General features: G+C 34.8%; 1 protein-coding gene across 10 annotated transcripts in view; it reads left to right on the forward strand.

Moving 5' to 3' along the window:
* The window catches only part of DOCK7 (dedicator of cytokinesis 7), a 153,541-nt gene that overhangs the window by 8,241 nt on the left and 131,555 nt on the right, over positions 1-13,745 (forward strand). For all 10 annotated transcript variants that reach the window (XR_008550196.1, XM_037501367.2, XM_037501368.2 and 7 more), the window contains exon 2: positions 9,221-9,326. Coding sequence is in view for 9 of the 10 variants with exons in the window: in XM_037501367.2 (XP_037357264.1) it covers positions 9,221-9,326 (106 nt within the window). In the remaining variant the exon portion in view is untranslated. The remainder of the gene's footprint in view (positions 1-9,220; positions 9,327-13,745) is intronic.

The following is a 13,745-nucleotide window of genomic DNA, read 5'->3' on the forward strand; positions in this document are numbered from 1 at the left end:
AGAAATTGAACATCTTCACTCATATCTGCCATTTAACGATTTTCATCAACTTTGGTAATGATACAGGGGTTGTGGTAAGGGCTCTTAGGGTGTAAAACTTTCTTAGTGACTCTATTCCAGCTCTCCTCTTTATCTTGTCACTAGAATTCTTTCTCCGACTAATAAGCAATTTCTCCTTATCTTCACAGAGTAGTTCTAATAATACCCAGACTTTTTTTAAAAAGAACTTTAGTGAAATTTACTTTATATACTATAAAATTAATTCATTTAAATTGTAGCATACAATAATTTTTAGTGAATTTATGAAGTTACGAAATCATCAATCACAGTCCAGTTTTAGAGCATTTCCAAAAAATCCCTAGTGCCAGTTTACAGTCACTTCCTGTTCCCGCCTCTGTCTCTAGACAGCCTCTAAATTTACTTTCTGTCCCTTTCTAGATTTGCTTTTTCTGAGCATTTTACATAAATATAGTCATATCATATGCAGCCTTTTGTGTCTGGCTTTTTTCACTTAGCATAACATTTTCATGATTCATCCATGTACCAATGCTTAGTGACTCTTTTTTTATGGATAACTAGTATTCAGTTGCCTGTTTATAATGCATTTTATTTATCAGTTGTTTGCCTTTTGACTATTGTGAATAGTCAGCTATGAGCTGACTATTTGAAATTTTAGAAATTTTTGAATTTTAGATTATGTTTGAAGCACAGTTTTCATTTCTTGGCATATTCCTAAGAGTGGAATAGCTGGGTCATATGCTAATTTTATGTTTAATTGAGGAATTTCCAAAAGCACGCAAGTCTTTCACTTCTTTTGAATCTTCCTCGAGGATTTTACTTAGGATTTTGTTTGCATAGGATCATGTTTTCTGTGAGTAAGGATAGTTTTCTTTCTTACTATTTAGAATGGTCTTTAATTTCTCTTTCTCCCTCCCTTCCTCCTGCTCTTCTTCCCTCCTTTCCTTCCTCTGTTGCACTGCCTAGAACCGCCAGTACAATGTTGACGAAAAGTGGTGAGATATACTTGATTTCTTCCCAGTCTAAGAAGGAGCATTCAGACTTTTGTCATTTTATATATATATACACACATATATATGTATAAAAATAATTTGTAGACTGACACTGTAGGAAAGGGAAGGAGGAGAATAGATTCGAGAAGTATTTAAGTGTACAAATGAATGAAGTTAGCAACCAGTCATATAACGTTTATACCATCATGTTTGTTCTTTTGTTGGTAGGAGAGTATGTCTTTATTTTTATAAGGTAGAGTAAAATTAAAGATAAATTTCTTTCCTTTTGGGAGGATTGGCTTCACAGTAGAGTACACCCCCCCTTTCCCCCAGTTTTCTTTTTCTTTTTTTTTTAAAGATTTATGCATACAAGAACTGAGGTACACCCCCAGTTTTCAATTTAGTTGTCAATTTCAGATCGTGTTAATTTTTCCAAATTCAAATTTTTAAGTTACTTTTTCCTGTAGTTTAATATGTTCCATGAAGTAGGGAGAAATGTTATCACTGTGTTTTAATTGAGGAAATTGGGATGTAATGAAATGCTATAGATCAGAGTGATGGAGATATCCAAGTATCCTTAATATAGTGTTTTCTGTCAATAGATCTTTTGATTCAAATGTTATCCTAAAATAATGTCAGATAGTATATACATAAGCCACCTGACAATATTTATTTATTTTTTATTCTACTCAAAGGAGCTAGATCTTAAATGCTAATTGTATTATAGGAAGGATTGTATCTGTTTTTTGGTTTCCAGATCAATCTGTATGTTTTTATTTTCTTTGCCCTTTAGTGGTGCTGGTCCATTCCAGACCCAACTTCCTGTAGAATTTAACACAGAGTAAGTTAGAAGTGACATAATGACAGTGCCTTAAATGGGAGTTTTATTTAGCCATCCATGAAAGATAAAATAGGTCATGGCAGTGGTAGTAGTCATACTTTTCCTGTTAATATGTTAGTGTATACAGCAGACATTTTCACCGGGTATCTTTAGTTGACCTTGGAGGCTAGGTTTTAGAGAACAGAGAAATCATTAATATGAACTATTACTGGAAACATTTATCTTTGGAAACTTGCTTCCATGAAAAGAGGCCTTTGACTTATGGATCTAAAGTCAAATCTTGTCTCCTGGGAAAGTTACTTTATTTTTGCAATTTATCTAAAAACATATTTTTGATTATAAGTAATATATGGTGCTGCTGAAAATTTGGAGATACAAAAGATCCAAATAAGAAAATAAAAATACCCATAGTCACTGATTTAGACAAGAAAGCTATTCTTTCCTCGTGGAGCTTACATTTCAGTTAGGATCTTTGTGAAAACTAGAAATAGCAAGTTGATGCAGGTTAACTTGAAGGATATCTAAGAAAATATAAAGTGGTTATATTTGGGGATTAAGGATCAGGTAGAGGTTAGCATTAGGTAAAGAAATACACCTTTTGTTATCTTTTTGTGAAATTTTAATTTTTTTAATGCCATGCACATACTCTGCTTTATTTTTAAAAAGATGTGTTCTTTTATCAGTTATATTCTTTGTCTTTCCCCCACATTGGAAAATCTTCCCTTTTTCTCACAGTGACTTTGTTTACATAATTGTAGAGCATGAAAATTGTTGTGGAACCAGCAGATAAATTAAAGATATAGTGGAGACTACTTTAAGATGAATGTTTGTTTAACATAACTTGTTAAAAAAATTATTTAAAAAAAATTTCACATAGAACAGTGTTGTGTTTCAGTTGTTTTTAATTTTACCAGTTAACAATTGGAATTATAATGATGTCAGACTCTTAAAGAAAATATTATACATTTAACTCTTCTGTGGATTCAGGTTTTTTCCGGCATACTTTCTTGGCCCCTTCAAATCAGTTTGATGGCAACAATATTTATAGATTAGTTTATTCTGAAATGCATTTGGGAAGTTCATATATTGGGTAGTCTCTAAATTCATCTTATTTTCTATCTCCTTTTTTCCACCCTTCTATTTGTCTCTCTCTTCATTGTCACCGATATCTTACACATTGAGAGTGTAAGGACCAATAAGATACGGCCCCTGCCCACAGGAAGCTTTACATCAATCATTCCATTCTAGCATGTTAAGGGGCTACTTTTGGTGGTAGTGGGGGAAAAGGAGTATTGCGAATTTCTCATATTTTCACTTAACTTTGTAAACAGAGCATCCAGAATATGCTAGGCACTTTGCAAGAGGGCACAAAGATAAATAACATGAAATCCTAACTTTAAGATGGTTAATTTCTTGCAAAATAATAAGTAAATAGATTTCAAAACAATTTGATAGATGCTATGACTAAGATTTTTTTTTATTTTCACAATAAAATAGTTCTTGCTACAAAAGTACAGAGTTAAAGTATCTACGTTTTCTTTAGTGATTGAATCAGCTTGCTTTGAGACATTTATTCGAAAGAAAGACAGTATAGTATAAATCAGTCAGAAGTGAAAAATTTCCTTGTCCTCCCTAATTTCTTCAGGGGGGGCTGCAAAGGAACCTCTGAAGAGTGAGAGTGTGCTGGTTCAAAGAAGACAAATTCTAGATACTTCACAGTACCAGTTCCTCTTCCCCACATACTTTCATATTTGAGGGTTGCAATACTATTCCAGAGAAACCTGCTTTGTAATTTTTGTGCTTCTAATCAAAGAGAATACTTACAAATATTGACTTTCCTACTGCAGAAATCAAACTTGATCCCAGTAAGACCAGGTTCTACTTATTCCAGAGCAGAAAGCAGTCTGACCTGTTGGCTATCTGTCTGAATTAGTCTGGAAACTCCGTTTCCTTGAGTATATGGATAAACACAGTGCTTTGGAAGCACTAGGGAGGACAAGAGGAGGAGTGTCTAACCTGACTGAACAGAAGTACTCACGACATTTTTCTGCCTTTCTATAATACTGTTTTCACACATTAAAACCCCCCAATAATTCTTAATTATGTGATATCTGTCCATGTTCAAATTCCTCCATTATCCCCAGAAATATCTTTTATAGCTGGTTTGTTTATAGTAGGATCTAATGATGAACGATTTGCAGCATTTAGTTATATCTCTTTTAAATAGACTTTATTGTTTAATCATAAATCTTTTATGCTAAAACTTAACTCACTTCCTGTATTTATTTATCCATCATATTAATTTGTTGAAAAGATTTGACACATGGAATGGCCTGTCTTCTGGTTTTTGTCTGATTGCTTCCTTTGATTTTAAATTGTTACGCTTTCCTCTGTATTTCCTGTGTACTGAAAGTTAGGTATACAGGTTTGATTCAATTTAGGTTAAACATTTTGCCACAAATGCTTAGTAGGTTAGACAATATTGCATTTCTCTCATCTGTTGTTTTCTTTATTTTGCTTCTCTTTATTTTTAATATCAACTATACACAATGGTAGAATCTGATTCAAGCTACTGATCACAAGTCTTGTATTTGGATAGTCATAACACTTGGAGAATCAGCTGTTCTTGTTCTGCTTGTTTTGGAGATTTTTAGATGGTCTTATTTTGCCTTGTTTCTGATCTATTCCCTTACCTGGTATATTCCATTATTTATTCCCTTACCCTTCAATTTTTCCCTGATTTCAATTGTACATGTAAACAGTGCCATTTCAAAGAGAGCTTATCCTTTTCTTTAACGGTATCATTGCTGCTTTGTGTGTGTGTGTGTGTGTGTGTGTGTACTTTGTAAGAATAGCTCAGCTAAAACCTTTATTTTATTCTACATTCTACTTACTCATCTTTACGTAGGTTTTACCTCTGGTCCTCTGAAGGATGACTAAAGATGAAAGAGGCCCAGATTGGCCTTATTTTCCTTGAATAATTCTGGAATTCATGGTTGGATGGGGCATCTGAAATGTGAGGAAGTTAGAGGAAAGTTAAAATGCAACATAATTTTCCCTCAGAATGGGGACTTTTTGCCGCTTATTTCCAGCATATGACAGTGAAAGGCCTTAGTGAGTGCTTTATTTTGTGAAAGTGAAACTGCATGTTGGCATAGTGATGGAACTTGTGAAATGAAGAGAGTTGAAAGGAGATAAACAGGTCATGTTCTTTTGGATGGGGAAGAACATATTTTCTTTTCATAATTTAGCAGCATAAGTAACCACAGAATTTTGGGACAACTCTTCTTTCCACTTTGCTGTTAATGTTAGTACCTTATTAGAAGTTAAAAAGACTTCCTTATACTGCTTTACTGTATGAGCTAACACTTGGAGTAGGAAAAATCATTATTGGAAAAAGTATGATAAAGGTTTTTAACTGATAAAATTATTTAATCTTTATTTCTTGTCTTGTGTACTTTAGACCATAGTATCATTAAGAGAAATTGTTTTTATTTGGGAAGATTTCTTCACTACTGTTCCATGAAATTTTCTCATATAATTGTAAATATATGCCTTGTTTGGAAGGCAGATGTGAGTATTACTATATAGTTCAATTTGGAAATAGTTTTTATTTTTAGATTATTACTGATTTTCTTTTTTTGAAAAATTCTGTCCTATAGAAGTAAGACTTAATTGTAACATGGGCATTTTTGTATGTGCTAAACAAAAGATTGTCTCCCTTTGAACTAATCTTATTTATTTTGGTATGACATTGTAACATCTAGCATGAATATCTTCCAATTAATTGATGATGTGATGGTTAATTGGCACGATTTTTCTTTTTCAGCTGTAAATGAGTAATAGCATGTCTTAAAAACTAGTGACATATTGCATTTTCAGAAATGCAGCAGTTTATAATTGAGGTTATTCCTGGTTTAGCTTCAGAAACACTGGGGTAGTGCTTTGGTTGGTAGTCTGAGTTGAGTAGCACTGATATTTGTTCTATGTTTATCTCTCTCTTTTTATTTTTTTTTTTTTTTTTTTTTTTTTTTATTTTAATAGTTTTTTTTTTTTTTTTTTTATAGAGGCATGTTTTTATTTATTTATTTATTATATTTGTTTGTTTGTTTTGTTTATACATGCACTGGGTACAGTCAGAAGCGCGGGAGGGTGAGAGAATTCACCAGAGCCAGAGCGGGGAGCAGAACAGGCAGAAGGACCGAAGCACACTGCTGAGGGGAGCAGCGGGTGGCAGGAGAGGTCTGCGCACCATGTGGGATCCTCCTCCGGGGCCGGGGAGCAGCCGGGGATCGAACCGGCGCCACGGAGGCTGTGGGCAGCTTCGCAACCCAGCGCTCAACCGCTGCGCCACCGGGGAGGCCCTATCTCTCTCTTTTTAAAGACTTCTTCCTATTCTCATCTCAGTCTTGAAAGGATCATGAGATGTAAAGCTTTTAAAAATAAACACTCATATTATGTAGGTTTCCTTAAAATGTCTAAGAGGAGTCCTAAACTGAAGTGAATGTTCGCATCTTTTCACACCCAGAGGCTTTACAGAATTGACCCAATGCCCTTTCCTCAATCTATGAAGAAAGCCTTGAGTCTCAAGGATTCATTCCCTTTATAGGCTTTTCCAATCTGTTTGTTTTCTTCATACTCTTTTTTTTTCTTCCTTTTTCTGTACTGAGTTAGCCTTCTTTATTTATTTATAAAATAGACTTTATTTGGGACAGCTTTAGGTTTACAGAAAATTGATAGAAAATACAGAGTTCCCATAAATACTTTCCCATCACATTTCCCCTATTATTATCATCTTGAATTATTCTGGTATATTTGTTCTAATTGATAGGCCAGCATTAATGTATTATTATTCACTGAAGCCCATAGATGACATTAGGTTTACTTTTTTTTTTAAAGATTTATTTATGCATATAAGAACTGGGGTACAGGCCAGAGGTGTGGGGTGTGTGTGAGAGGATTTATCAGAGACAGAGTGGGGAGCAGAACAGGCAGACTGACTGAAATACACTGCTGAGGGGAGCAGCTGGCGAGTCAGGAGAGGTCTGCTGAGCAATGTAGTTTGCTCCCTGGCTGGCCGGGAATCAAACTGCTGCAGTGGCTGTGGATAGTTTCATAGTTGCGTCTTAACCCTGGGCAGGTTTACTTTTTGTATTGTACATTCTGTGGGTTTTAACAAATGTTTAATGACATGTACCCACCATTATAATATACAGAACAATTTCACTGCACATAAAATGCTCTGTGCATTGGGCCTCTCTGGTGGTGCACGGGGTTAATAAGTCTCAGCACTATGAAGCTATCTGCAGCCACTGCAGCAAGAGTTTGATCCCCTGCCAGGTAGTTGACCCACATGATGCAACAGACCTCTTCCGTCTTGCCCCTTCAGCCGTGTATTTCAGTCAGTCTGCCTGTTCTGCTCCCCCACTCTGTCTCTGGTGAATCCTCTCACAGTCTGCACCTCTGACCTGTACCCCAGTTCTTGCATGCATAAATAAATACATTTTTTTTTCTTTAGATTTATTTATTTATTTTGTATGAAAGAGCTGGGATGCAGGCCAGTGATTCAGGGGGTGAGAGGATTCACCAGAGAAAGAGGGAGGAGCAGAACAGGTGGATCTACTGAAATACACTGCTGAGGAGAGCAGCAGGCGAGGCAGGAGAGGTCTGCTCCCTGGCCAGGGATCGAACTCAGGCCCTCAATCTGCAGTGACCTGTGATGCCTTGCTAGCACTAAGCCTTTAACTGCTGCACCACCAGGGAGGCCCCAAATAAATAAATCTTTAAAAACTTTTTTTAAATCCCCTGTGCACTATTTATTTGTTTTTCCCCTTTTTTTTTGTTCCTGTTTTCCCCCTTTTACAACCTTTGGAAATAATTTCCCTTTTCTTGTTTTATTTATTTGTAAGTCATTTATTTACAAGTTTGTAGAACTTTGGGGCTACGTTTTTTCTCCTCCATGTTTATACATCTTTCTCTTACCCTCCACCAGACCTCCCGTGCCACTGCTCTACCTCCTTTCTTCCCTTATCCTCTCCTCCCTCCCTCCTGTTCCCTCTGTTTACAATATCTTTCCCTGAATCTTAGATTTGTTTTTGCCATGCTTTGCCAGTATATATGTTGTGGTTTTTCATATTCCACAGATAAGAGTAACCATCCAATATCTGTCTTTCACTTTCTGACTTATTTCACTTATTATAATCACTTAGATATTCATCCATTTTGTCTCAGAAGACACTCTCTCATCTTTCTTAATAGCTTAGTACTATTCCATTGAGTATATGTATTCCATAATTTCTCTATCCAGTTGTCTAATTGCTAATGTGAGGAAGTTATTTTTTGGATTTAGGATTTACTGAATGTTTTCCATTGTATTTTAGTGGAATCTGACGAATGTAGAGATTAAAGTAAATTTGAACTACTAGTATGTTCCCAGTGGCTAACAGCTAGCTTGAAATTGTGGAACTTCTAAACTCTTACCCTGATTTAAATAGACTTACCTTACAAATTTTATAGTAATGCCTTTGTGATTTTCTTCATTTATCAATAACTTCAGTAATATTGTGTATTTCATTAGAATAAAGGTTCACCTTTTTTTGAGTGCCATGTGCTAAAATAGTTTAGGGAAAACAAAGATAAATGAAGCCACTGCCTCTTTGTATAGAACATACTTGAAATTTAGAAAGAATAACTGGGAAAGATGAAAATGCAAGTTATGATTGATGTTCTAAAGTTTTAAAGAAGAATGGTGTTATGGCAAGCCAAGAAATTTATATGGAAATCTCATCATTTGAATTTTACCCTTAAAACTAATTGAGAATGGTATTGGTAGACATAAAAGAGAAATATCATTCTAGGAAGCGAATTATGTTCATTGATAAGAATTTGGGGAAGGTCAAGTATGACTGATGATGGTGAGATTATGGAAAGTTATTAATGCCAGAGTATGAGGATTTTTTTTTTATTAGTTAAGTAAAAATAAGGAATATTTTTCAGGGGGATGAGTAAGGAACTAGTAATCTTAGCAAGGAAAGAAGTTTTTTTTCTTCCTAATTCTTTTCATAGTCTAAAATTAATTTTATAGCCTTAGAGTATATACAGTATTATAGCTTTTGCTGCATCTGTTTTCTAAAATGCCGTTTTCAAAAAAAGGCACATGTAAGTTTGTTGTCATTCTTACAGCCTACCTACGTCAGCATTATAAAGATACTTTAATTGTAATTAGTAGTTACTGAAATATTTTATGAATTTATAGTTTTGTTCATATGCTGAGATTTTTTTCTTTCAAATGAATCATTAATCAACATAGTTTCTTTCTACTTTAAGTTGTTTTATTTTTAAAATAGTATATTTGCTTTCTCTGTTATAGAACGGTGGCTGCTGAAGTTAGGAAGCAGATCTCTGGACAATATAGTGGTTCTCCTCAACTGCTGAAAAACCTCAACATTGTTGGCAATATATCCCATCATACCACAGTAAGTAGCTTATTTAAAATATGGTATATGTTGGTGTATTATTGACTAGGCCATGAAACAGTAGTGGAAAGAAAAGAGCCAGTAGATTGGTTTCTGTCACCAGTCTTATAGCCTTACTTGTGGCTGCCTCACTTGTTCCTGAAATCTGAGTTGGAGGAGAGTGAGTGTTAGGAGGTATAATAGAAGTGTTGATTTCCTGGCAAACTCTGAAATTTTACATTCAGAATTTAATCAACTCGAATTTTGCAATCAGAACTCCCCAAAGGTAATGTGACTTATTACTTGCAAATTTAGAAATCTATTGTACAAATAGGTACTAAAATAAAAATTAAATAATTATGTGGATTTGTGGTATTATCTCTGTCTCCTTTATTAGAAAGAAAGAAATAATTGTTGAATCATTTTTGTAAGCCGGGTAGTATGTCAGTCAGAGATTTAATTATGTTTTCTTATTAAAAAAGCTGGCATGCTGTTAATAAGTAAAAAGTGTTATTTATTAGTTAAAATAAGAATATGAATTAAAAACATAGCTCCATTTGTCAAAAATGAAAAAAGTGAATAGGAATGACTTGGGTAAAGTAACATGTTAACACTTTCTATTTAGTTATGAGTTAGTACCAGTTACTGAACAAAATGGTATGTCAGATCATAACAGCGCAATTGGCTTGTAATGACATATTTATACTCTTACTCACTTTTTCTTGTTCCTTACCCCTTGATGTCCTGATTTTTCTGCTTACCAAACAAATTATTTGTTGATCATAATTGCTTTCTTGAATGTGCCCTTGATTTCCTTAATATCCTGTCATGTCACTGTATCACTTGGCAATTGTACCACTTGGCAAAATCATGTCATTTTACCACTTGGCAAAACTTCAGAGTTGCTTAAATTCAACTCAGTTGTTATTTTATCCCTGTACTTATGTACTTGATTGTGGCTAGGAGAAAAAATACCCTATCCTATTGACTGGTCTCACCTTAAATTTAGGACCACTACCTCATAGAACTTTAACATTGCTAGGCAAACATTGTATCCTCTTACTTGGTTTATTCTCTTACTATTTTAGTTGGCATATTTCACGCTTTCTACTCTTATCACTCTTTCCCATTTTAATGACATGACTTTCTTTTTACAAAAATATTAAATCAATCAGATGAGAACTTTCAAATATTTCTATTAACATGTCTGTTAACCAGTTATTATCTGCACACATGTATTATCTACCTGTTCACCAGTCCCTATAGATCACCTGCTGGCAGACAAGTGGTTAGCTGATCCCTCTACTTATTCATTAGATCTCAGTTTCTCAGGAACAGTATTGCAGTATTCTCTTTTCTTTTTTTTTTTTTAAAGATTTATTTTACTAATTTTTTTTTGTTTTACATATGTGTTTTTATTTTTAATTTTTAATTTAAATATATTTATTTTTAATTATTTTTAATTTTATATTATTTTTTACATCATTTTTCATTTTTGTACAATATATCCTCATGGGCTTAACTGACATCTATAGAACACTAAGCCCAAGATACTTTACTTATTTTATGCCTGCAAGAGCTGTTGTGCAGGCCAGAGGTGGGGTGAGGGTGAGAGGCTTCACCAGAGTCAGAGGGGGGAACAGGACAGGCAGATTGACTGAAATACACTGCTGAGGGGAGCGGTGGGCAAGACAGGAGAGGTCTGCTGTGCCACATGGGTTAGCTCCCTGGTCTGGGGTGGAACTCGTGCTGCAGTGGCTACAGATAGCTTCATAGTACTGAGACTTAACCCGTTGCACCATTAGGGAGGCCCCTCTCTTTTTTTCTTTTATGTTATTTTCCCTCCTATTCATTGCCTTATTTCCATCCATATAAAAGCATGCTGTTATTTCTCCTATGTAAAAAAAATTCTGCGTTTGGCCTCATTTTTCCACCAGTCTCCAATTTCTTATGTTTCTTTGCTCTTTTTTGGTGTCAAAATACCTTCAAAAGGTTGTCAGGGCTCATATATTCTCTCTGAAAAAGTACTTTATAAATTATGAAAATCTTCAAACATACACAGAGGTAGACAGACTAGTAAAAATATTGATTTTTTTTTACTTCACCATAATTCTGTAATTATGGCTCTAACACCGAAAGTAAAGGCAGCAAAAGCAAATTAAGCGGGAACTTAACCAAACTAAAAATGTTTCTGAACAGCAAAAGAAATCATCACTAAAATGAAAAAACAAAGTACAAAAAGGAAGAAATTATTTACAAATAACATCTGATAAAGGGATTAATATTTAAAATACATAAAGAATCCATGTGAGTGGGCCTCCCTGGTGGTGCAGGGGTTAAAGTCTCAGTGCTATCAAGCTTTTCCTTCCCTGTCCTAACACTTTTCCTTGAAATGATTGGTCATTCCTTGAGGAAAGGTTCATTTTGGATTAGACATGTATAAAGACTCCCAGGCTTTTTCATTATTTTCAGTGAGTAGTCATTTACGACACTTTCAACCCTGAAAGGTATACTGACCCAGAAATATACTGGTGGAGAAGCATTGTTTTAAATCTTTTAACCATTTTTTCATTTAAAAATATTTATTTTGTAGTAAAATGTATATGAGATAAAATTTACCATTTTAACTACTTCAAAATGTACAACTCAATGGCATTTATGTTGTACAACTATCACTATCATATTTCAGAACTCTTTTTTTTTTAAATACTAAACTAAAACCCTAAACTCATTAAACATTAACTCTCTATTTCCTCTTCTTCCAATGCCTGGTAAACTCTATTCCCAGTCTGTATGATTTGCCTATTTTATATAACTCATGTAAGTGAAATTGTGCATCTTAGTATATCTATAGTGTTGTTGGTTGTATATCTTTGTCTAGGCTTTTAGTGGGATGCTTAAGGCATTTTATAAAATAACTTATTGCACTACTGATGTGGACATTTTACTAGTTTGAGTGAAGTATAGAAAGTGCCTATTCTTGTGTCCTCTTACCCTTTATGTATTGTATATAGGCCTTCTCTGACACTGCTAGTGGTCAGTGGCAAAGAGTACTTTGTCATTGCTACATGGATGTGAATGTCCAAATTCCTTATGTGGAATCCACTGACTGGTGTGGGAGACTCTTTACCTTATAGTAGGTATGAAAATCACAACTCCCCACTCTGACTTCTCTCACATCACCCTGGTGCAGATGTATATGGATATTTTGTTATAACTTGATGAGGGTGAAATCTGGCTCCCCATTGCTTGGCATTTTATAGTATGGGCATGGGTAAACCAAGTTTTTCATATCATTTTTTTTGCCTGGAGTAGAACAGTTAGTGTAAGAGTTTTGTTTTGGTAGGCATCTTGTCTCTTAGTCCCTTGAGGAGAATATGCTTATGTCTATGATCCATTGCAATTTAATTTTTATATATGTTGTAATGTAAGAATTGAGCTTCACTTCTCCGCTCTCCCTCCTTGTAAGTATCTGATAGTTTCAGTAACAATGGTTGAACAGATTTCCATTTCACTATTGAATTGCTTCTTTTTCTCTGTTAAAAACATCCTGGTAGTGTACTATGTACTTAACAGATTAGGCAAGATTGATGATAGAGGGAGAAAAAACCCATGAATTTTAAAGCTTAAAAACCCCGTTTGAAATTTCAATCCATCATTTTATTTTCAGATTGTTTCTTTGAGCACAAATGCCTTTATTTGTAGAATTGTAATAGTATCTCATAACTTACAGACTTCATTTGAAGGAGAGTTTTAAGTGAGAAAACACAATAATGACATAATAGCAACTATCTTTTGAGCGTTTGTGTTGTAGTAGTCATTATTTCACTTAATATCTTTAAAATGTTGCTATGTGGACCCCCCCTGATGGTGCAGGCGGTTGAGTGCTGAGTTGTGAAGCTGTCCGCAGCCTCTGCAGTGCTGGTTTGATCCTGGCTGGCCGGCGAGGGTCCCAGGCGAGGGTCCCACATGGCATAGCAGACCTCTCGTTGTGCCCGCTGCTCCCCTCAGCAGTATATTGCATCAGTCTGCCTGTTCTGCTCCTCACTCTGTCTCTGGTGAATCCTCTTACCCTCCTGCGCATCTGGCCTGTACCCCAGTTCTTGTATAAAATAAATAAATAAATCTTAAAAAAAAATAAAATGTTGTTATGTAAGTTACTAGTTATTTAAAGAAGCTTATTAATGACTTACTGTCTACTTAGAAATGCATCTTGAGAAATAATGTTCTTATTTTTTATTGGTCCAAAATGACCATTTGTTATGAACTTTTTCTTAGTTTTTGCCTGAATTTTTTTTTCTTTCTTGAACTAATTTAATTGAATTAAGAAGTAGGATATCTTATTAAAAAGTGTATTTTCAGGGCCTTCCTGGTGGCGCAGCGCTGGGAAGCTGTCCACAGGCTCTGCAGCACCGGTTTGATTTGTGGCCGGCCAGGGAG

This window comes from Talpa occidentalis, unplaced genomic scaffold (assembly GCF_014898055.3).
Source record: "Talpa occidentalis isolate TD23 unplaced genomic scaffold, MPIMG_talOcc4v2.1 talOcc4.9, whole genome shotgun sequence".
Classification (NCBI taxonomy): domain Eukaryota; kingdom Metazoa; phylum Chordata; class Mammalia; order Eulipotyphla; family Talpidae; genus Talpa; species Talpa occidentalis.